The 26082-nt window shown below is 36.7% G+C and overlaps 1 protein-coding gene and 1 long non-coding RNA gene across 2 annotated transcripts in view; one reads left to right on the forward strand and one right to left on the reverse strand.

Moving 5' to 3' along the window:
* Window positions 1-26082, forward strand: part of LOC132541431 (uncharacterized) — a 610114-nt gene that overhangs the window by 191396 nt on the left and 392636 nt on the right. The gene's annotated exons all lie outside the window — the stretch shown is intronic.
* The window catches only part of SLC44A5 (solute carrier family 44 member 5), a 182515-nt gene continuing 156493 nt past the window's right edge, over window positions 61-26082 (reverse strand). The window contains exons 14-22 of the mRNA XM_060201013.1: window positions 25837-25924; window positions 25081-25343; window positions 22516-22610; window positions 10164-10267; window positions 8277-8350; window positions 7411-7481; window positions 7222-7310; window positions 5640-5724; window positions 61-262 (exon numbers count right to left, since the gene is read on the reverse strand). Of these exons, the coding sequence (XP_060056996.1) occupies window positions 156-262; window positions 5640-5724; window positions 7222-7310; window positions 7411-7481; window positions 8277-8350; window positions 10164-10267; window positions 22516-22610; window positions 25081-25343; window positions 25837-25924 (976 nt within the window). The 3' untranslated portion in view covers window positions 61-155. The remainder of the gene's footprint in view (window positions 263-5639; window positions 5725-7221; window positions 7311-7410; window positions 7482-8276; window positions 8351-10163; window positions 10268-22515; window positions 22611-25080; window positions 25344-25836; window positions 25925-26082) is intronic.

The raw sequence follows: 26082 nt of genomic DNA on the forward strand, positions 1-26082 counted from the left end.
TAAGCTTTGGTCTGAAACATGCAAAAAAAATAAATAAAATCAACAAGGTCACAAACACAGTGTTCTAAATACAAAGCTCTTATGAAAGGAGTGTTTCACAGACCCGCAGAAGAGGAAAAGGTAGCACACCGCGGCAGGATGACCAGGTTGCACTTCTACTGCTTCTTTAATTGTGAATTTTTTGGATTAAAAATCTTCAGAAGACTGTGACTCATGTAATAGGGTTTATCGGCAGTACCATCATTTCTTTCTATATCTTCCACTAGGAGGAAGAACGACACAGAGTAAATATCAAAGAAGACTGTAAGAGAATATCGCCATCTGTTGTCTACTCACTTGATAGCAACTCAATATTGTGTGTGTGTGTGTGTGTGTGTGTGTGTGTGTGTGTGACACAGCAAAGTTTGGCATCAACATTATTGTAAACATTACTGAGAAAACAGCCAGCCCCTGTTGTTATGTCAATAGGATTATCTGATTCTGTATACTAGGTCAGATTCTGCCAAAAGTGCATATGCCTTTTAGCTGCATAAATTGAAAAAAATATTTTTTTACTTTCTTGTGTGGAAAGTAATCAGTTTTTTTTTAAAAGATTCACCAACAATTTCTGAATTCACCTCCAAATTCCTAAAATGTATTGTCTTTCATTTGCTTTCAAAAAGCATCATATTTAATCAAAAATGCTTTTGTACATCTGTAACAATTTAGACAGTTTTAAAAAGAAGATTTAGAAGGGTTTGTGTTTCAAATTCTTAGACTGAGATTTGAGAAATTCTGAGTTTTCAGTTGCTTAGTTACTTGGTAGGAATAGTTTCCAAATTTTATTTTCAAAAGTAATCCTCATTTTTTACTCTATGTCTTTTACTTGTGCATAGAAATGATGGTGGATGTTTCTCCTACTGAAAATATGCTCATCTTACAGTTACACAGCTATAAACAAGCTCTCTATACTTAATGATTCACCCTTCAAGTGTTAGAGAAATTAAGAAATATTGAACCAAATAACATTCCTTTTCCCCATTATTTTCTGCCCAAGTATTACAGTCTTAAAAAATTGTCAAGTTTAGACTGTGCTTTCATATAGTAAGTGAACATTTTTTAGTCTTAAGTATTTTTTGATCTGATAAAAAGATACACTGCTGAAATCTTAGTTCAGCACCAATTTAAGATCATAAGGAATTATGGTCATTTGCATTCTCCAAGTTAGTCTGCCGTATACCTATCTCAATTTTCTAACTCCTAGAAGAACATAGAGTATAAAGGGAAAATAGGCAGCTAGTTTCTCTTGTAGATTTTATTCAAGAGATTTCCAACTTTAATGTGTGTCAGAGTCAACTAGAGAAATTTACAAGCATTAACAAATTGCCCTACACAATATATATAAACAAAATATCAGAATCTCCATGGTAAGCTGTGGGAGTGAAGTCAGAATACAGAAACCCACTTTCATAACAAAGTCTCAAAAAGTGATTCTGATACATACAAACATTTAAATCACCTTATTTCATCATTGTGATTTTTTTGACTACTTATAACATGGACTTAACAATTTTTCAACAATTAAAGTAGAGATAACTATCTTAGTAGACCTTGGCTCTGACCCCTGTATCTTTTCTTTTATGTCACTGGGGTCACATATATGTGTCATTTCACCTATACTGGCTTATTTACTCAGATTCAAAAGAAACAAAGAGAAAATGAGATATACCATTGTACCAAAGCTTCCACCAGTGCGGCTGCACTCCCATGTAGCCTCCTGAGAGCTTGAACTTGAGGCCTGTCCATGTGACAAGGAAGGAGCCTTGCTAGGTGAATTACCTTACTCCTACTTCCCATCCCCTGTATTGTTTAACATTATAATAACCATCGAGAAAGCTAAGTTAGAAAAGTTTTCACTCTTTAAGGAGAATGAGAGTGAAGTAAGTCCTTCAGCAAAAATGTGAAATGAAAAGATACTTATGACTGCAATAATGTCCAGAAAAGTAAACCAAGAACAAGATGGCCATTATAAGAACCAATATTTTGAAAATCTTCCCTATTGCTATCAAGCTGTCATTAAGTTATTCTAAAATACCACAACCCAGGACAGTAAATACTCATTTACATTAATATGTATATTATTATTTCTGACTCTCTTCTTGGGTGCCTTGTTCATATTCAGATGAAAATACTAAATTAACATGTTCCTTTCTGTTGATATGCAAAGAACCCTTATACACCAAGCTTAGTGCAAAAGCCAAAAGGATACTATTTGGTTCAATGTTCCTTTTTTTTACATACTCAGTCTTATCATACATATTTATACAAAGGGTTGATAGACAAAGAATGTGAGTATTTGATTCATGCTTTACTCTGCTATGCAAAAGTCTTAGCATGTCTGCCAGAAAACAGTTCCTTCCCTGTCTAGCAAGAATGAAGTTAGCAATAACTTTCCAATTTACAAGCCCACAGTTTGCCCCCTTATAAAGGTATCAGAGAGTTACCTACAAAGGGTTAACCAATTATTTCCTCAGAGTAAATTCTGAAGCATCTTTTTCTTTTTCCTCACAGAATTAAATCTTGTAGAGCAAAGTCACACAATCTATTTTGTCTAGAAAAATTAATTTGCTTATAAAAAGATATAATCATATAATCACTCTTCTGAAACAAGTCCATAAAATGGAAATGAGAATTTGTCCTTCTTTGAACTAGAGACAAGAAGTACAAGTTATGTGGCAATTTCAGTTGTTTTTTTTTTTGGGGGGTGGGAATATTTTCTTGGTAGCAACAAGCTTATATTATTAAAAGTGACATTCCAGACTCAGATTAAATTTCACTATAAATATTATTTCACTAAAAAAGGGGAGGCTATGAAATTTCAGTTTCACCTAGCAATATTCTCTATTGAGCCTGTGAAACAGTAACATCTATTTTTTTGTTATAGACTTGACTCACTCACTGAAGTATACTTCCTAGAAAACCATCGATACAAGCTCAGTCACAATTTAGAGAGCTGTCCACTAACTTAGAGTATAAATGTAACCATAGCACCATTATTTACAAATTCAGTACCATATAATTTTATGGCTAATTGATTATACATTTATAGTACTTTCAAAAATTGCCTGAACTAGCTTTTATAAATATACATTTATAAAAAAAAGCTAGCAAAGTGCTTCAATGGGAATAGCATGCCAAGAGGCTGTTATAAAAGTTATCAAAACACTTTCAAACACTTGTCAGCAACAGATTTTTAAAAAGATGTCCAACTTTTAGCACTTGCTCTTCACCGAGACCACTATAAAGCAGCCTAGCTCACAGAGGCTACAGTTAGCAAATGCCTGACACTTTAGATGGTAGCAGGCTCTGAATTTTTTTCCCTTAGGAATAAGCACAAAAATTTCACATTACCCAAAAACATCATTTTCAAATTACAGATGGCCTTATTTACAAATCATTTTCTTAAAGAAAAAAATGAGTGGCACTGTTTGGAGTTTTTCTACTCTTTCTGCTTCTGGGGAATTAGTTGCTTCTTGCTCAGAATTCCATGCAGGGTAGGGGCTATGAAGTAGGGCTTTTCTGTAGATCCATCATTTCTTTCCAGATCTTCACCTGTATATGCAGCAACCAAAGGCAGGCAAAAGCAATAAGCAGCAACAGAAAAACAATACGCACATTTAAAAATTGAAGAAATGAACATGAAAAAATTAGTGAAATCACCGTTAGAATGTCAAATACAAGACAAGTCAGTGCAGTTAAGTTGCTGATGTTGGACAAAGTATGAAGCTTCAACCTCTCCCAGGAAGCACTGGCCTTCCTAAACCCCATCCTCTTCCCAAAATGTTTATGTTGACAGTTAAAAGGTTAGTTGATATCTTTCACGTCCTTTAAAAAAATATCTTTAAATTCTGAGATTATTCATTTCATAAAAGTAAAATGTCATGTGCTCTGAGATGAAAATATAAAAAGTGTATTATTATTCAAGGAAATATAAAAAGATACAAAGAAGTAGAAAGATATTCCATGTTCATGGACTGGAAGAATTAACATAATCAAAATGAATATTCTACCCAGAGCCACATACAAATTTAGTGCATTTCCCATAAAGGTTCCAACACGTTTTCAGGAGAATAGACCAAAAACTATGTGGAACCAAAAAAAAAAAAACATTAAAACTTGATGCATCACACTCTCAGATCTCAAATCTCAAATAGGGCCATTGTTATCAAAACTACCGGGTACTGGAACAAAAAAAGACACACTGACCAGTGGAAGAGAATTGAGAACCCAGAAATAAGCCCCAATACCTATGGACATCTAATCTTCAGCAAAGGTCCTCAGACTATTAAGTGGAGAAAGGAAAGTCTCTTCAACAAAGTCTTGGAAAAATTGGGTTGAAACATGCTGAATATATATAGAGCACACCAAACTAAACAACAATAACAAAATGGCCCCAACCCAAAATAGGAACAGGATATGAACAGAATATTCACCAAAGAAGAGATCCAAAAGGTCAATAAATATATGAAAAAATGTTCCAAGTCACTGATAGAGAAATGCAAATAAAGACAACAAGGAGATACCACTTCATAGGTGGTGAAGCAGGGCTTGCAGGGGTTTCTCTGTCTCTCTCCTTTTCCTTCTCAATTTCTGTCTCTCAAAAAAAAAAAAAAGAGAGAAAAAGACGGAAAGTCGCATATGAGAGCAAGAAGGTAGAGCACCCCTTAGGTATATGCAGCAGTGGGCATTGAAGCAGGACTGAAAATCCTGTAAACTACAGCTGAGTGATTTTCTCCTGGCAAGAACTTCAGTGTTTAAACTTTTTTTTTTTTTTAGCAAATCAGGAAGGTGTCTCTACAGTATAGCATATTCCTTGCATGCCTGAGGCCCAGAATTTGCGGCATTGCATAGGATTGAGCAGTGTCCAAATTGCTTTCATTTTTATTCTCTGTTCATAAAATAATAATAATAATGTCATTTTTAATTTTAATCCACATTTGAATGTTATAGATGAAAAACTGAGACCCAAGGATGTAAAATGATGCTCGTGAAGCCAAAATTTGTGAAAAACAAAACAAAACAAAACAAACAAAAAAGTCAGGTTGAGGTGAGAAGCCATTCTCTTGAAATTTTCTTTAGTTCTTGCCTTATTAACTTAAGGTGTCTTCTCTTTAAAATCTTAAGTCTGGCCCATCATATTCAAAAGCTATACTAATGCTTCCTGACTTCTGTAACACATGAATTTGCCTTCCTGTTTTGCATATACTAATCATAAAGTGAAGGAATATTCACTGAAGATACATCTGTTTGGTGGCTGGAGGAAGCAACAGAATGATGTTGAGAAGTAAAGAGAAACCTGCATGAAATTGTTTCCAGCAGACAAATACAATGCAGCAGATACCTAACAACACAGCTTGATTCTATGTTTCTATTAGTATATTAAAAAAAGCTAAGATTCCTGACTTTATCAAATTCCATTCTCTCAGATGTTAAGGTTTAGAAAGTATCTACTAAGCAATGTGTCTTTTCAAATTAAGACTGTTTTTGTTGTTGCCTCTAAATTGTAGCAAATCCACAAGCCAGCTAAGGATATGGGTTTTAATTTTCTTATCTGTCAGTTATTCACCAAAGAGGGGAAAATGCATATACTGAAAACTTACAAAAGCAGATGAAAATTGTTTCAATACACATTTCATAGACGCTGAAGAACCCATCTGCAACTAGGTATGATCCAATAACTACTGTCTGTAAATGAATAAGGGGGGAAAAAAAGATGACATTAACTTGTCCACAAGAACACTAACAAAGCTTTCACAGAAAATCACGATAAGAAAATTTTGAATTACTCTGGAAAATATATCCAATGCAGAGACAAAATTCAGTGTCCAAGTTTCTTACTCCTTGTACTGGAATTTAAACAAAATTTACCCAATTAACTGAATCTCTCTCTCTCTCTCTCAACCAATATCCCCAAGGCCTATGAAAAAGATCTCTCTCTTTTTTAACCAATATCTCCAATGCCTATGAAAAAGTTGGATGTTGTACAGTGAGGCACAAAAGGACATAAGAGTACCCATTCTGCTTAAGTTTGAATCATAGCTCAGGCACTCACTCAAGTTGCTTAACATTTTGTGCTTTTATTTGTGCCCATAATTATAGATGAAAGAGGAGAGAATTGCATATATCAATAGCATACAGACAAAGTAAATCAACGTGTTATCTGTATCACGAGTCACTACTTAGTTCCTCTTTAGATGACACATCTATCCCCAGCTGTTGGAAATAAAGTTGGCTGAAGACTCAGCTGCGCCCCTCATGAACTACCCTCCTTGAAGGGAACCACCCTCATCCAAGGTTACTCTTGGTTAATGGCTGCCTTTTGCTATCTTTTTTTGCTAGAATTTCCAGCAGTTGTGTCTGAAATTTCAGACTTAAGTCCACCACGAGTCAGCTTCTTTCTAGACACAAATATATCCTCCTAACTTCTTTACACATGCATTTCAGGAGAACACTTCCTAATAAATCTGCATATAATCTTCCACACTGTTTTCAAAGAAGCCATGATCTTAAGCAGAATGAAACTTGGTACAAAGTCAGACCAGTAGTATCTATTATCCCGACTTCTCTTTTTTCATCTTAGATTTCATTTTCGTCATCTCTGAATAAGCTGAATCAGTATTACTGAGCTTCAATGGACTGAACTATCTCTCTTCAAAAATTCCATGTTTGGGGCTGGGTGGTGGTGCACCTGGTTGAACACACACATGTTACAATGAGCAAGGACATGAGTTCAAGCCCCTGGTCCCCACCTACAGAAGGAAAGCGTCACAAGCAGTTTCACAATGCTACAGGTGTCTCTCGGTCTCTCTCCCTCTCTATCTCTCTACTCTTCTCACTTTCTGGCTGTCTTCATCAAATAAGTAAAGATAATTTTAAAAATTAATAAAAAGAACTTCAAAACAACAAAAACTTCTATGTTAAAATCCTAATCCCCAAGCTTTCATTAGTGTAATTAATGGCTTGTGTGAGGAGACAGTAAAGATGGTGTCTTTCTTTACCATACAGCAAGGTGTCCATATGTTGATCAGAAAGACTCCTCCCCAAGAAACAAAACTATATACACCTTAATCTTGAAATTCCCAACATTCTGAACTGTGAGGAATCAATTCCTGTTTTAAAGTAAATCCATCTATCATATTTGTGTTATAACATCCCAAACCAAAACAAGTTATAAGCTCTTACCATCAAAGGTACCCAGTAGTAATTTAAAGTTGTTGGTCCTTCTAAAATCACTGGAATTTTTTTTGTGAAGAGTAAGAATGCTAGAACACCTACAGTGAAATGTAGAAAAAATGTATATTATTAATTTGCAAGGAAATACAGCTCTCTCTAGTAAAAGATTTTTAAAAAATTATTTTCATTTATACTTACCTATAATTGCAGAAACAAGAATTTTTCCCATGATTAGCACAAAGTCTGTAAGTTGATCTATGACTGCAACTCTGACAGAGAAAAGGAAGTGTAAGTGTGTGTTTAAATCATTTTCATTTTTTAATCTTCTTTATTTATTTACATATTTAGAGACACCAGAGAACCTGGTCATGCCTGGAGCTTTATGAATGCCAGTTCTAGGCTCTATTACTGAGCACCGCCGTGTAATTACAGTCCTTTAATTGTATTTACAATTTGAAATTCATGAGTTCATTTTAATGTGTCCTTGCTGAAATTTTATTTTGTATATTTTAAGTACAAGAAATGAAGGCAAAACTTCGGATGAAGTTCTGACCTATACTTAAAGCAGCAAACTGAAGATGACTTTGGGGGGGGGGGTAGGTAGTACAATGGTTATGCAAAGAGAGGTTGGAAAATTTCTTACTCAAGTTAGGCCTCTTCTCCCTATAATGCTGCCCTTTTTATATCTGCAGACATGGGGAGAAGAACATTGGGCTAAAGCACAGATCTCCTGCCTCTTAGGATGGTTTCTTCCCATCAAAGGAAGGTAAGGGTTTTTTTTTTTTTTTTTTTTTTTTTTTTCCTTTCTTTCCCATCAGATAAACCTCATTCTTCCTTAAGAAATTTAGGCCTTGGCAGGGGTAGATAGCATAATGGTTATACAAAGAGACTCTAATGACTGAGGCTCCCAAATCCCAGGTTCAATTTCCTGCCTACCATAAACCAGAGCCAGCAGTGCTCTGGTAATAAACTAACAAACAAAACCAGAAAAAACAAACAGTTCTTTGGTATTCAAGTTCTAGTTCACCAAACTGTTTATTGCAATATTCATTCTGATTACTTACTTCACAACATTTCTCATTAGCAGATTGAAGGCATCTCTTGCTGACCTGCAGAAGTTTTTGCCATATACTGCAATCTGAGGAAGACAATGATATTATTCGTAGCAACAATGATATTATTCTTACTCCTGTAAGATCAATAGACAATCCAATGGCAAGAAAATGAATTGATTTTCTATCACGCTTACAGTTTTTTCTTTTCCCAACAGTTGTGTTTGTGTGAATCCTGGGCACTATGAGTACTCAATTATGCATTATTTTCAGGGTCATTGAATAAAGTAGGCTTCAGATACTCTATGTCCTTAAATTTCAATGACTAGACAATTTAAAACAGAAGTTAAGTCTTTGCTTCAAAACCTAGGACATAACTTCTGCCTGAAATATTCTAGACTGTTTGTTGTTGAATGGGTTAAATGTTGCAGTGTTAATGTTAAACATTACCCTCAGAAACATCCAAAACCTTTTAATATATGTGATATAAGTGACTTGCTAATTAATATGTTCAATATAATTTTTGTCACTGGAGGTAAATTACTATTTGAACTTCTATGATTTTAAGAATCACTGTTGTTGACCATGACTTGTGACAGTAAGCTAGTGTCATAAGGCTGTAGTTGCTAATTTTTGAAGAATGTTATTTTTGGATCACTTATTTTTTTTAATTCTCTTTAGATGCTTCCATATCCCCATAGGAGTTCAGTTAGGCATTGTCAAAGCCCACATATTTCAAAATAAAATTCATAAAAACAGAGCTGGGGAGATAGTATAATGGCTATGCAAAAACTTTCATGCCAGGGGCTGAGTGGCAGTGCACCTCATTTAGTGCACATGTTACAATGAGCAAGGACCCAGGTTTGAGGCCCTGGTTCCCATCTGCAGAGGGGAAGCTTTCCAAGTGGTGAAGCAGTGTTGTAGGAGTCTCTCTCTCTCTCTCTCTCTCTCTCTCTCTCTCTCTCCCCTACGCACTCAACTTCGTACTGTTTCTATCCAATAAATAAATAAAGACAATAAAAAAATTAAAATACAAAAAACCCTTCATTCTGGAGGCTCCAAGGTACAGGTTTAATTCCCAGCACCACTAGCATAAACAAAAGCTGAGTAGTGCTCTTGTTAAAAATTTAAAAATTTTTCATAAATTTAAATTTATGGCCAATCTAAAAAATTTCATAAAGAAGACTAGATCCTTGCTTAAAAACATATAAATAGGGGGCCAGGCAGTAGCGCAGCAGGTTAAGCGCATGTGGTGCAAAACGCAAGGACGGGCATAAAGATCTGGGTTCGAGCCCCTGGATCCCCACCTGCAGGGGAGTTGCTTCACAGGCAGTAAAGCAGGTCTGCAGGTGTATATCTTTCTTTCCCCCTCTCTGTCTTCCCCTCCTCTCTCCATTTCTCTCTGTCCTATCCAACAACAACGATAACAATGAAAACAACAATAATACAACAACAGCAATGATAAACAGCAAGGGCAACAAAAGGGAAAAAATGGCCTCCAGGAGCAGTGGATTCGTAGTGCAGGCACTGAGCCCAGCAATAACCCTGGAGGCAGAAAAATAAAAGTATAAATACCAGAATTAGAAAATTTCTTTTTATAGTAAAACAACAACAAAAAACCCCCTACACTTTCTCCCCCACTAAATTACATAAAAAATACATAAAATCTTTTCAATCTAGCACATTTAAGAAATTCTAAGGTAAATTATATTTTCTCTCTTCAGAAAGATACTGAAGATAATTAAGATATGATATCAACTAGGGAAGTATATCCCTGAATCTTTGTAACACTGTAGTGACAAATTCAATTGCATGATGTAAAAGTTATTAGACAGGGAAATATTGGTGTGGAATTTTGTATGCAATGAAATCTAGTAAATAAAAAAATGATTTATTTACCATAACATAGGCATTTCTGTTCAAAAACTTTACTAGTTTTTCTAAACACCAGAAACAGCATTTCAGACAGCACTGTAGGAATTTAGCACAGTTGTTCTGGGCATCTATGAGAAGGAAGTATTTACATTTTATTAATGATTTACAACCAAATTATGTATCAAAATCAATAAAATTAATTTAGTGAAATAAAAATGTTACACTACTTTAAAATAGATCAAATATACCATTTAAACCACTTTAAATATATAATTCAGTAGTATTAATTACATATAAAATATTCTACAATCATTATTAATAACCATTTCCAAAACTTTTCATCCCCCTAAATAAATATTCTGTACCCTGATTTTCTCATTTATTTCTCAAGATTTATCATCAGCCATTTTGGGAGCTCAAGAAAATTCTATTGTATGCGTATGTCACATTTTGTTTCCATTGTCAGTCAAAATTTAGGTTGCTGCTGTGACCACAGGTGTGAAAGTACCTGAGTCCCTGATTTGAGTATATATTTAGAATTGGATCATATGTCAATCCTACTTTTAACTATTCAAGGCTTTTCCACACTGTTTCCCACAGTTGATAAGCCATTTTCTATTACCAACAGCAATACATGGTCTTCAAAGAGAAAATGGGTCTTATTTGGGCTTTCAAGCATGCATAACGTATCCAGATTAACAAAAGGTATATTGCACAAAGAAAATAAAAGACAAAAAATATATGATCATCTGAGGAATATCAAAAGGAGATCACCTGGGACCTCAACAAGGCAGGATTAGAATGACTTCAGGAACCCAAGAAATCATTGGTGAGTGCAAACATGTGTGGCTCGTGCACAGAGGAGCCTAAGGAGAGATTGAGTGACTGGTAACAGTCCAGCATTTACCAGTTGAGGCACCACTTCCAGTCTGTTTTACGAACAAAAAGATTGCTGAAGGGAGGAGAGGGCTCTCCTAAGACTCACCAAATATAACTGTGAGTCTCCATTGCTACTGCCCTCAGAGGCTGGAGTAGCAGGGGGGTGGCCCTGTGCTGACATCTGGGAACAGAGAACTGACCAGGAAAGTCAGGAGAAGAAGAGCTATAACACAGTGGTATAGCAGTGGGGCTGTATAGTGGGAGCCTTTCCACATTGTTCTCCTGATGAGAACATGGTGAATAATTGCCTCAGAACCTACAGACTATAAATGGGAGTTGTTTAGATGTTGATATGCTTCACATTGGTTCGGTCTCACTCCCCTGCCTCCGGTAGATTGTGGTTTAGTCTTTGCCTTTCGTGCTTTTCCCTTCTCCCCGCCCCCTACCCTATGTACTTCCGGAGTCCCTCTCTGCCTCCAGAGGAGAAAAATGGAGGAGCACATTGTCCACTTGTGAATAAAGATTAAACTGCGTTCTCAGCTCAGCCGTGTGTCTCTGGTCGTCTCTGCTACCCGCCAGTGAAGCCAGCCCTGGGTAAAACAACATATGGCGCCTACAACGTGAGGCCTGACTTGCGCACCTCTCAGATAAGTGAAGACAATTTGGCTACCTACCCACTATGGCCTTCTTTTCTGCTTGTGAAGAGGTTTCCAAAGGCCTCTGCCCTTTCTGCAAGAGACTGTTTCTCTGTTTCTGGAACATTTATCTCTGGACCATACTCCGGTTTCCGGCTCGCAGCCGCGCGGCGCGGGGCATTGGGCGTGGGCTCCCCCCACGCTGCTCGGCTGCCAGGAGCGGGGCAGCAGGCATGGTGGGAAGGGCTGCAGCCCATCCTGGCCGCCACCCAGGGCACCTCAGCCCACCCGCCCTCCTGCTATGAAGTCTGGGCAGATCCTGGACCACCCGGAGACCGAGGGCTCCCTGCCGGAACTGGGCCCCCTGGCTGAGATCCCCAGCTCGGCTCTGAAGGCAGAGGAGCTAGAATACGCAGAGATCCCTGCAGAGATCACAACCTACAATTCCTGGAGCTGAAGTTGCGCAAGAGGCCACCGCTAGACAAAGCACTCTCCGAATGGCTAAGACAGTACAGATCTAAATTCGTGTTTAAAATGGCATGTCTTCATAACAAAGGTTTTTCTCCTTGTGTATTAAAGACCATGTTTATGTGTGTGTTTAAAGTTTGGTAAACATTAACTTTAAGGTTAAAAATGTAACTTTAAGGCTATATTCTTACCAGACAGAGTTAAATGAAAAAGGTTTTCAACATAGTTTTCATAAAGGTAAAATTAACGTACATTTAAAGTCTGAGGTAAATATTAGTTAAAAATCAATATATTTTAACTAAGTTGGTCTAAAAAAAAAACCTGTGCACACCTAGGGTGTGTCTCCATCTTGAATGGGTGTAACAAAAGGTTAAGTAAGATGTTGATATGTAAAACTCTCAAATACCTTCTCAATTAGAAATGGTAGATTGCACAATGGTTATGCTAATGATGCTCATGCCTGAGGCTTTTTTTTCTATGGTTCTTCTGTTTACCTTTCCACATTTTATTGTTTAAACTTTAAACAACCTTAAAATCATACTAAAAAAGGCTTCCAATTGTAATAGAGTTACCAATTGTGGTAAACTAACCTGCTACAAGTTTTGTTTCATAAGTAAGTGAATTACAGCTGTCAAGTTCTCTACAGAAAAGCGGAATTCCAATGGTTGACATTCCCCATCGAGACAGATGTACAATTCATCCCCTGGAAATTCTTCGGTGGACATCTGCTTTGGACTGGCACTTCTGTCGGACTCACTGATACACCTCTTGGAAACTTTGCACAAAATTAGCAGCTTCCCTTTATGCTGCTGGGTTTCTCAAAGACTGACTGCATCTAGCTGCCATGGGACTCTATAGCCCATGCCTCCCCATGCTAGGTAATGCCCACAGAGGCAAAAAATGCCCATCAAGGCAAGTAACGCCTCCCCCAGAGGCAAGAGAAGCCCCCAGAGTCAAGAAATGTTTTTTAGCTGATAAAAGTCTTGCCCTCAGGCCTTCCCTTGGCAGCACACTGATCCTTGTTGCTCGCTTACATGTTCCTCCATATTTGTGCCAGTTTCTTTTTTGAAAATGCCTGTATGATATAGGTTTCTGTTCACCTCATACTCCTGATACTATGGTCAATTAGTTAAAAAGAAAAGGGGAAATTGTTGATATGCTTCACATTGGTTCAGTCTCACTCCCCTGCCTCCGGGAGATTGTGGTTTAGTCTTTGCCTTTCGCGCTTTTCCCTCCTCCCCACCCCCACCCTACGTACTTCCGGAGTCCCTCTCTGCTGCAGGATCCTGGAGAAAGATGGAGGAGCACATTGCCCGCTCATGAATAAAGATTAAACTGCGTTCTCAGCTCAGCCATATGTCTCTGGTCATCTCTGTTACCCGCCCATGAAGCCAGCCCCGGGTAAAACAACATTTAGAAACTCACAGGGCCCAGCAGTACTGCCCAGATGGGCAGACAAGCTAAATTGAGCCCAGTTATTTGGGTACTTGGGGTGTTAGAGTCTCTTTGCACAACCATTGTGCTATCTCTCCCCCACCTTGCTTTATGTCTTGTTCAGGAATGAGTGATTAAGCTAAGAAGCTTACTTATAGTTTAAAATCCCTGAGGCTCCCATAGCTTACAGGGAAGAAAAAGAACAAAAGAGACTTTAACAGCCTCTGTGCTCCAACTTAGGGATTGAAATAATACTGAAATAACTGTCAATTTCCGATACTGTGAACTCCTTAAGTCCCTTACTTAGACATAAGTCAATCCAGGCAAGAGTGATCAGTAATTTGAAAAGTACTGAGAGAAGGACCTCATAACATACTATATAAAATGGTTAAACCAACAAGAAGAAATATTGGAGAAATGAACCAGGAAAAGAGTCCAGCTATAAGTCCCCAGAAGGTTAAAGCAAAAAATAATGAGGTCAACATCCAAACTATAGTTAAGAAAATAGTCACAGGAGTGAGTAAAGAGTTTGAAAGAACTGTCATCAGAAATGCAGAAACAAAAAATGAGACTCTGGAAGAAAACACTAATTATCTCAAGGTCTTTAGAGAGCTGAAAACTGAAATAGCTGAGCTAAGAACACAACTATCTGAACAAGCTAAAATAGTATCAGAACACGGTAGCAAAATAGATGAACTACAGAAAACAATAGAGGGGAGAGAAAATAGAATAAATGAGTCTGAAGACAGCATTAGCAAGATTGAGGATGAATTAGAAACAACTAAAGGAGAAGTAAGAGATCTCAAAAAAGATTAAGAAATTCTGAAAACAACAACAGAGACCAAAAGAAATAATATATTCATTACTGGCTTACCAGAGGAAGAAAGAGAGGGAGGGGAAGAAAGCATTCTTCAGGACATAATAGCTGAGAACTTCTCTAGTCTAGACAATATAAAAGACATAAAGGTTCAAGAAGCCCAGAGGGTCCCAAACAGAAATAACTCAGACTTATAGACACCAGACACATCGTATTTAGAATGGAAAAAGGATAGAGAAAGGATCCTGAAGGCTGCAATAGAAAAACAAGTCACTTACAGAGGAAAACCATAAGATCAGCAGCAGATTTCTCCACACAAACACTACAGGCCAGAAGAGAATGGCAAGATATCTGTTGAGTACTCAATGAGAAAGGCTTTCAACCAAAACTACTGTATTTTGCTAGACTGCCATTTATACTAGATAGGCATAAAAACCTTCTCAGACAATCAACAGTTGAAGTAATCAACTATCACCAAGCCTGCCCTGAAAGAAGTTCTGAAAGGTCTCCTATAGTCAGACCACCATAAATATGCCATATATCAGAACACGCTAAAAATCAACAAAAATGATGTTAAAATATCTTCAATCTATGATATTAATAAGTGTCAATGACCTGAATTCACCTATTAAAAGGCACAAAGTAGGAAGATTGATCAGAAAACACAACCAAACAATGCTGTCTAGAGGAAACCCACCTAACTCAACAAGACAAACACAGACTCAAAGTGAAAGGATGAAAGACTATCATACAAGCCAATAATGGCCCACAGAAAAGGGCAGGGACAGCTATTCTCATATTTGACAAGATGTACTTCAAAATAAATAAAATTTAAAATGATAAGGATGGACATTACTTAATGCTCAGAGGATCAGTCAATCAAGAGGACTAAACAATTATTAACATCTATATATCCAATGAGAAACCATCTAAATGCATCAAACATTTACTGAAAGAGCTACAGCAATACAGTAACAGCAACACAGTCATAGTAGGGGATTTTAACACCCCACTCTCTCAACTTGACAGATCATCCAGGCAGAAAATCAATAAAGAAATGAGGGAGCTGAATGAGGAGATAGATTAACTAGAACTCTTGGACATTTTCAGAGTCATTCACCCTAAGAAACCAGAATACACATTCTACTCAAGTCCACATGGGTCATTCTCAAGGATAGACCATATGTTAGGCCACAAAGACAGCATCAGCACATTCAAGAGCATTGAAATCATCCCAAGCATCTTCTCAGATCATAGTGAAATTAAACTAACACTTAACAATCAACAAAAGATTAGGAATAGTCCCAAAATGTGGGAGCTCAACAGTACACTACTTAACAACTACTAGGTCAAAAAGGAAATCAAGGAAGAAATCAAAATGTATCAAGAGTTCAATGAAAATGAAGACACAGTCTCAAAATATTTGCGACACAGCTAAGGCAGTACTGAGAGGGAAGTTCATAGACATAATAGCACACATTAGGAAACAAGAAAAAGCACAAATAAACATCCTAAATACACACCTTAAAGACCTAGAAGAAGAAGAAGAAGAAAAAATGAACCCTAAAACAACCAGAAGGACAGAAATCATTAAAGTTAGGGCAGAAATAAATAACATTGAAAATAATAAAACCATACACATGATCAATGAAAGTAAATGTTGGTTCTACAAAAGAGTGAACAAAATCGACAAACATTTAGCCAGACTCACAAAACAAAAAAGGGAGAAGACCCAAATAAATCAGATAATAAATGAAAGAGGATATATCATAAGAGACACCGCAGAAATTCAACATATCATGTGAGGCTTCTATGAACAACTATATGCCACCAAGCGAGAGAACCTGGAAGAAATGGACAATTTCCTAGATACCTATGAACTTCCAAAATTAAATAAAGAGGAACTAGGTAACATGAATAGGCACATCACAGCTAACAATATTGAAACAGTTATCAAAAACCTTCACAAGAATAAAAGTCCTGGACCAGATGGTTTTACAAATGAATTCTACAAAACCTTCGAGGAAGAGTTAATACCTCTATTTTTTAAATCTCTTTCAGAAGATTGAAGACACAAGAATACTCCCTTCCAGCTTCTATAAAGCCAACATCACTCTGATACCAAAAGCAGACAGGGACACAACCAAAAAAGAAAACTACAGACCAGTATCTCTGATGAACATTGGTGCTAAAATATTGAACAAATTTCTAGCTAATTAGATACAACAGTATATTAAAAATATTGTTCATCATGACCAAGTAGGGTTTATCCCAGGGATGCAAGGTTAGTTTAATATATGTAAATCTATCAACGTGATCCACCACATCAATAAAAGCAAGACTGAAAATCGCATGGTCATATCAATAGATGCAGTGAAAGCCTTTGACAAAACCCAGCATCCCTTTATGATCAAAATGCTAGAAAAAACAGGAATAGATGGAAAATTCCTGAAGATAGTGGAGTCTATATATATAGCAAACCTACAGCCAACATCATACTCAGTGGTGAAAAACTGGAAGCATTTCCCCCCAGATAAGGTTCTAGACAGGGCTGTCCACTATCACCATTACTATTCAACATAGTATTGGAAGTTCCTGCTATAACAGTCAGGCAGGAACAAGGAATTAAAAGGATACAAACTGGAAGAGAAGAAGTCCAATTCTTCCTAATTGCAGATGATATGATAGTATACATAAACAAAAAACCTAAAGAATTCAGCAAGAAGCTTTTGGAAAACACCAGGCAATACAGTAAGGTGTCAGGCTACAAAATTAACATTCAAAAGTCAGTGGCATTCCTCTATACAAACACTGTTAGAAGAAGTTGAAATCTAGAAATTAATTCCTTTTACTATAGCAGCAAAAACAATAAAATATCTAGGAATAAACCTAACCAAAGAAGTAAAAGACTTGTATACTGAAAATTATGAGTCACAACTCAAGGAAATTAAAAAAGACACAAAGAAGTGGAAAGATATTCCATGCTCATGGGTTGGAATAATTAACATCATTAAAATGAATATACAACCCAAACCCATATGCAAATTTAATGCTATCCCCATCAAGATCCCAACCATATTTTTTAGGAGAATAGAACAAATGCTACAAATGTTTATCTGGAATCAGAAAAGACCTAGAATTGCCAAAACAAACTTGAGAAAAAAAGAAAAGAACTGGAAGCATCACACTCCCAGATCTCAAATTGTATTATAGGGCTATTATCATCAAAACCGCTTGGTACTGGAACATGAATAGATATACTGACCAGTGGAATAGAAATGAGAGCCCAGAAGTAAGCCCCCACACCTATGGACATCTAATCTTTGACAAAGGTACCCAGACTATTAAATGGGGAAAGCAGAGTCTCTTCAACAAATGATGTTGGAAAAAATGGGTTGAAACATGCAGAAGAATGAAACTGAACCACTGTATTTCACCAAATACAAAAGTAAATTCCAAGTGGATCAAGGACTTGGATCTTAGACCAGTAACTACCAGATACTTAGAGGAAAATATTGGCAGAACTCTTTTCTGCATAAATTTTAAAGACATCTTCAATGAAATGAATCCAATTACAAAGAAGACTAAGGAAAGTATAAACCTGTGTGACTACATCAAATTAAAAAGCTTCTGAACAGCAAAAGAAACCAATACCCAAACCAAGAGATCCTTCACAGAATGGGAGAAGATCTTTACATGCCATACATCAGACAAGAGGCTAATAACCAAAATATATTAAGAGCTTGCCAAACTCAGCAACAAGAAAACAAATGACCTCATCCAAAAATGCGGAGAGGACATGGACAGAATTTTCACCACAGGAGAGATCCAAAAGGCCAAGAAACATATGAAGTATGTATGCTCCAAGTCTTTGACTGTCAGAGAAATGCAAATAAAGACAATAATGAGATACCACTTCACTCCTCAGAGAATGTCATACATCAGAAAAGGTAGCAGCAACAAATGCTGGAGAGGTTATGGGATCAAAAGAATCCTCCTTCCCTGCTGGTGAGAATGTAAATTGGTCCAATCTCTGTGGAGAGCAGTCTGGAGAACCCTCAGAAGGCTAGAAATGGACTTACCCTATGATCCTGCAATTCCTCTCCTGGGAATATATCCCAAGGAACCTAATACGCCCATCCAAAAAGATATGTATATATCTATGTTCTTAGAAGCACAATTTGTAAAGCAAGCTAGGTATCCAGAAACAGATGAGTGGCTGAGCAAGTTGTGGTATATATACACAATGGAATACGACTCAGCTCTTAAAAATGGTGATTTCACCTTTTTCAGCCGATCTTGGATGGAGTTTGAAAAAATCATGTTAAGTGAAATAAGTCAGAATCAGAATGATGAATATGGGATGATTTCACTCTCAGGCAGAAGTTGAAAAAACAAGATCAGAAGAGAAAACACAGGTAGAACCTGAACTGGGAGTTGGTGTATTGCACCAAAGTAAAAGACTCTAGGGTGAGTGAGGTGGAGAGTACAGGTCTAAAAAGGATGACATAGGACCTAGTGGGAGTTGTACTTTTATGTGGAAAACTGAGAAATGTTATACATGTCCAAGCTATTATATTTACTGTCAAATGTAAAACATTAATCTTCCTATAAGGAAATTAAAAAATAATTAAATAAAATAATAAATAAAATATCTAATCATCTTAATAGATACAAAATATTTTTCTTATCAAATTTCCTCTTTTCATGATAAAAACTCTCAACAAACCAGCTGTATTCCTCAACAACAACAAAAAAGATAGTCTCAACATGTATGGAAAACCCATAGCCAATATCATTCTAATAGTGAAAAGTTAAGTGACTTTTCCTCTAAGATCAGGAGTAAGACAAAGATGTCCTTTCTTTCTACTGCTATTGACTATAGTACTGGGAGCTCTAGCCAGAACAATTAGGAGAAAAAAGAAATAAAAGGCTTTACAGTTTGAAAGAAGTAAAATTGTAGTGGCAGATCACTTGATCTAATACACATAGAACCCTACAATCTCCAACTTAAAAAATTATAACCAAATAATGAATTTGAAATGTGATACAATGAAGTAGCAATATGCAAAGTCAATATACAAAAATGACTTGTACTAATAGCTACCAAAATATAGAAGTTAAGAAAGTAGTCCCATTTACAATAGCATCAAAATAGACCTAGGAATGAATTTAGCCACAGATGGGGAAATACTTATGCACTGAAAATAGTAATGCATTTATGGAAGAAATTTGAAAGGATGAGATAAGTAAAATACTCAGTTATGGATTAGAAAATTAAATTTGTTAAAGTGTTTTAATGTGATTACTATCAATTTTCCAATGACTGTTTTTCACAGTTATTGAACAATAAAATGAGAATGGAACCATAAAAAATCTAATAATCAAGAAAATAAAGAGAAAAATCTGAAATGCTATACTTCCAGATTCAAATTATATTATAAAGCTTAATCAATAAAAAGAGCGTCTTATAAGAATAGACATCAAAATTTATCATCACAAGGATCCCAATTCAAGTCCCTAGGTCCCCATCTGCAGGGGACTCACTTTACGAGCAATGAAGCAGATCTGCAGGTGTCTGTCTTTGTCTTTCCCTCCTCTCTCAATTTCTCTCTGTCCTATCCAACAACAGCAACAACAACAACAAATGGCCACCAGGAGCAGTGGATTTGTAATGTAGACAAGCCCCAGTGATAACCCTGGAGGCAAAAAGAAAGATAGAAAGGAAGAGAGAAAGAAAGAAAGAATTAAAAAAGGAAAATTTATACAAAGTAGATATTGGATCATAAAAATAGACATATAAGATGAATGGAAAAAGCAGGGAATCTGGAAACAAATTTCTGCATGTATAAACAATTAATTTTTGACAAAAGAACTAAAAATACATAATGTAAAACCTTCAATGAATGGTATGAGATTTCACAGGCAAATGAATAAAATTTGATTATCATACTATGAAAAAAAATAGACCAAAGTCTTCAACATAAACTTGAAGCCATAAAACTCTTAGAAAATTAGAAGACGATTAAGTGGCTATACGGTTTTTGGTAATAAATTTTGAATATGATACCATAAGTAAAGGAAACAAAAGCATAAACAAGTGGGACACTGTAAGACTAAAAAGACTGTTTATAGCAAATAAAACTAACAATAAAATTAAAAGACAACCTATAGAATGCAAAAAAAAATCTGCAAATCACATAAGTTATAAGGGGTCAATATTTAAAACATATGAAGAACTCACTGAACTCAGTAGGAAGAATGGATAGATAAAAAGACACTAAACTGGTCATAGGCTGAAAATAAGCATTTTCCGTTTTATTTTATTTTATTACTATTTATAATTATTATTTTCTGCCTCCAGGGTTATTGCTAGGGCTCAGTGCTTGCACAAGGAACTTACTACTCCTGGTGGCCACTTTTTTTCCTTTCTTTTTTGTTTGATAAGACAGAGAGAAATTAAAAGGAGATAGGAGAAAAAGAGGAAGAGAGAGACAGAGTATCTACAGTACTTCTTTCATGGCTTGTGAAACTTTCCCCCTGTAGGTGGGGAGCAGGAGCTCAAACCTGGGTCCTTCTGAAGGCTAACTGTGTGTGCTTAACCTAGTGTGTCACTGCCTGGCCTCCTGAATAAGCTTTTTTTTTTTTTTTTCCCAAGGAAGGCATAGTGTTGGCCAATAGTTGTTCAACATTACTAATCATTGTAGAAATGTAAATCAAAACTACAATATTTCATCTCACATCTGTTCAAATGCCTAGTACTAAAAGAGACAACAGGTAACAAAAGCTGACAATGATGTGTACAAAAATAGTATAAATTGGTATACCCACTATGGGAAATTGTATAAAAGGTACCTCAACAATTAAAAATAGAAACATTATGTGATCCATTTCTGTATTTTCAAATTAAATTTGTTTTAAAGAGGTAAGTTCACCCTGTGTTTATTGTAGCACCATTCCCAAGATCCAAAGCATGAGAATAGCCTAGGAGTGGATGAAGAAGTGTGTACTGTAGATGTACAATGGAATATTATTTGGCTTTAAACAAGGAGAAGACGGTACTTTTGCAACAGCAAGGGTAAACACGGACAACATAAGAAACCTAATAAATTAGATAAAGATACACACACTTGGTAATTCTTATGTATAGAATTTAGAAGGAAAAATTGAACTCATAAGAATGTAGAATGGTAATTGATGCAGGCTGAGGACAATGGAGAGAACAATAAACAGATAGAAAATTTCCAAATATATGATGAATAAAGTCATAGAAACCTAGGGCCAGCAAAGAGTCCACTTGGCTAGTGCGCTGCGTTACCATGTCCAACCCAGGTTCAAACCTGACCCCACCACATCGAAGGAAGGTTCAGGCCATGGTCTCTTTCGCTTTCTTACTCTGCCTTTCTGTTTCTAAGAAAAAAAAAATTTAAGTCTTAGGATCTAATGTATGATATGATGGATATAAATGATACATTCAAGGTTTACTATATGTCTTATGCCAGTGCCACATTTTTATTATTTTTAGTATTAATTATTTTGTCACCTTTAGGGTTTCACATCTGCTGGATTCCTTTTTCTGGGAGAGGTATGGCAACAGGTTACAGGAGCTTCCTCCAATGTGGTGGGGGCTGGGCTTAAACCTGGGCAGTGTGTGCATGGAAAAGCAGTCACACTATCCAGGAAAGTTGCTTTGCTGGCTCTCTATAGATTTTCATTAAGTTTTCAAGTCCAGAGATGTGAGTTCTGACTAAACTGTTTTGTTTCAATGGGGGTGGAGGACTAATAACAAAATCTTTAAAAGTGCATTATAAATTTGCATGTCTACAAACAGTACTGTTACTTATCAAGTGCACCGGTGACACAAATTTTAAGCCTCACTTGTCCTGAGCTCGTTTGTTCTGCTTTTCACATGTCAGTGAACATTTCTTTCTCTTTTCTTTACCACTGTTCACCCATGTCATATATAATCTTCAGCAAGTCCTCCAATTTTTTTCCTTCTAAACATATCCCTAGTGTGACCACCTCTTTTCTAACTACCTTACTCTAAGATATCATCGTCATCATTTTTCTCAAACTCCTCACCCCTGCCATTCCTTTTATAGAAATTGGGAAGTTTGAGAAAAGGTGAATTCTGGAATCTTACTTTTAAGACGGTTGTCCAGGTATTCCAGGGTTACTTTAAAAAATTGAACTGCTGCAAGTATTAAAGATCCAAATGCAAGGGATCCTGTGTGATAGCTGGGGCAAAGATAAAATGGGAATAAAAGACAAGATGTTTTAACTCTATTTAAAAGAATGTCAGCCAAGCAATATTTACAAGTTAAAGTGATTTGCAGAAGGATTGATAAGGATGAACACCTTATACTCAGATGCATAAAGGTCTCCACAGAGGATTTTAAATCACGTATACTTGTCCTGCCTTATAGCTACAAAAAAATGGTGTTATCACAAAACTTGCACCCTCATATTTACAGCACTAATTGTCAAAAAATGTGGAACTAATCTAAATACTCACTGGCAGGTGACTAGATAAAAAAGATGTGGGATGGACTTGAACTCAATGAAATACTACTCTTAAGACGAAATCGTGCCTTTAGAGACAAAATGGATGTAACTGAAGGTAGTTATGCTAATGGAACTAAGTAAGCACATAAAAGACAATTACCAGATAGTTTCACTGAAATGTGGAATGCAAACAATCAGAGCAAACAAAATTGCAAAAACAAAAACAACTAAACTAACTAGACTCAGTGTAAATGATGAGTTTCTAGGGGAAAAGGGTGGAGGTGGGGTGGGGGGAGGAAGGAGGAGAAGGAGTAGTAAGAATTGTGTGTTCTTTTTTTATGGAGAGATAGAGAGGAAGAGAGAGTGACTTTTCTTTAAGTGGGGATAGGGGAGGGAGGGCTCCAACCTGAGTAGCACACATGGCAAAGCTGCACACTATTGAAGTGAGCTATTTCAACACTTCCACCTCCCATTAAAAAAGAAAGAGAGAGAGAGAGAGAGAGAAGAGTGAGAGGAAGAGAAGGGAAGGGAAGGGAAGGGAAGGGAAGGGAAGGGAAGGGAAGGGAAGGGAAGGGAAGGGAAGGGAAGGGAAGGGAAGGGAAGGATAGGATAGGATAGGATAGGATAGGATAGGATAGGATAGGATAGGATAGGATAGGATAGGATAGGATAGGATAGGATAGGAAAGGAAAGGAAAGGAAAGGAAAGGAAAGGAAAGGAAAGGAAAGGAAAGGAAAGGAAAGGAAAGGAAAGGAAAGGAAAGGAAAGGAAAGGAAAGGAAAGGAAAGGAAAGGAAAGGAAAGGAAAGGAAAGGAAAGGAAAGGAAAGGAAAGGAAAGGAAAGGAAAGGAGAGAATAGCAAGGTGGCATTAGAACTTTGGTAGTGGTGCAGCCTAGAATGTTCCTAAATATGACCACAGAATGTGAGCTCACACCTACAGGGATGCAGAGGTTACACAGGGTCCTTCGATGAAAATGGGCCCCAGATCAGATTGATGGGGTTTATAGTTAATGGTATTTACATAATTTTCCCATATTTGAGAGATACTCTATTCCCTGATCTAGCCTTCTAGTCTTATTTCCAACTCTGACACCATTTCCCCAGACAATAACTTGCCCACCTGCATGCTAGCTGTCAGGCTCAGGCAAAAATTAGTATAGTCATGGGCCCCTTGGAATATACCTAAAATAGACTTCCTAGCTTTTTCCAAAATGGAGATCTCAAATGTCATCTGCTGTATTCTTTTATGTTCCTGATGATTAAACATGTTTTTCTGCTTTATATATATTTGCTCAACCAACCTGACTTCACTGGGCAGATGACCTCACTAGTGTGTCCTGAAACCCTACCTCTTGAGAGCCCTGTCCCACTAGGGAAAGAGAGAGACAGGCAGGCTGGGCGTATGGATTGACCTGCCAATGCCCATGTTCAGCAAGGAAGAAATTACAGAAGCCAGACCTCCCACCTTCTGCACCTCATAATGATCCTGGATCCATACTCCCAGAGGGATAAAGAATAGGAAAGCCTCCAATGCAGGGGGTGGGATGAGGAACTCTGGTGGTGGGAATTGTGTGGAATTGTACCCCTCTTATCCAATGTACTTGTTGATCATAATCATATCAATAATAATAATAAAAAAGAACTTTGGTGGTGGATACAGTGAGTCTTACATACAGATAGCCCATATAATGCTATTCAGCTGAAATTTTATTAGAGTGTAAATAAATGAAAAATCCATAAAAGTAAAATAAATTTAGAAAACTGGATGTGTTCACAGTGGACAGAATCAAGTGAATCCTTACATTTTTAATTTGCCTCATCTCCTTTTCAATGTCATCGATCTTAGAAGGATATTGACCTTTGTGACAACTGCGACAGTTATCATTAGGAGGTTGGGGGCACAGAACTTTGGTGGTGGCTGTAATGTTAAACTATACCTTGTAATGTTATAATCTTGTAAACCACTATGAAATCACTAATAAAAAAGAATAGTTGCCTGATAAGGACTATAAAACTATGGCTATAAAACCAGACCCACCCTACCCTCCAAAAAAAAAGACAAAAACAAGGACATCCATGAATCTTAATCATACCTTTGACTTCCCTTCTACCATTCCATTGAATTATAGGCACAAAACTGAACTGTAAAACCGACCACTAAATATATCTAGAAAATAGATCTAAGATTCAGTGTGGAACTCACCGTATGGCTCGTCCAAATGAAGTAAAAAGTGGATATGGTGGGATGTCGTCAGGCTTTTTTAAGGTCCAATAATAAGTGGCAAAGGCACCAGCAAGGGCACACTCACCCAGGGCAATGATAAAATTTACAAGCCAGAGAAAGACAAATAGATTAAACATCTGGAAGGTGGTGATGTACTGGTAGTACACGGTCTTTCCACCATAGAAAGCAAAATTACACTGAGCTCCAGGGCAAACTTTGGTAACTTCAGTTGCATTAAAAGTCTGCACTCACAAAACAAAAACAAAAACAAACACAAACAAACAAATAAAAACATGAACAATAAGATAGTAAATGTCTTTACAAGATAATAAGGTTCTTATCTTCCCCTGTGTCTCCCCAATTGCATGTTCTGCTTTTGTCTCATTAGTTTCTGATGTTATTCCTGTTTTCTATTCTATCACTTCATATATTTTAATGAGCTCTAGAACATATTTAATTTCCAACAGATGTTCACCATTCTGTAACACTAGCTTCATATTTATTAGTGATAGCACTGAGCACAACTCCTTGTTGGATATACCATACTATATGTGAGTTCAGAAAGTAGTGTCTAGTCTACTCACTCTCCAGCAAATCCCTGATCAACCCTTTCCTAATTTACAATGATGAACATCACTGGACAAGTGTCAAGGTGACTTCTACAATAACTACTAGATGAAATGAAGTAGAGTTTGATAGTGAAATAAGCAAAAAGAGAGATTTTCTTCCACTTACCTCTGGGTCGCAAGTAGAGTTCTCATGTTTACATTTCCCATCTGCAGTGATGACTTTGTAGACAGGAGTCCCAGATGTAGCCAAATAACTAAGTACATTCCATTAAGGAGAAATTATTTGATGCTAGATTCAAAGCAACTAAAGCCCCGCCCCCAGATAATGCAAATCATTCAAAAGTGTACTGAGAAATTAACTTTAAAACATTTCTAATATTTTTATTTTTCAAACAAAAAAAAAAAATCTAAC

This window comes from Erinaceus europaeus, chromosome 11 (assembly GCF_950295315.1).
Source record: "Erinaceus europaeus chromosome 11, mEriEur2.1, whole genome shotgun sequence".
Lineage (NCBI taxonomy): Eukaryota > Metazoa > Chordata > Mammalia > Eulipotyphla > Erinaceidae > Erinaceus > Erinaceus europaeus.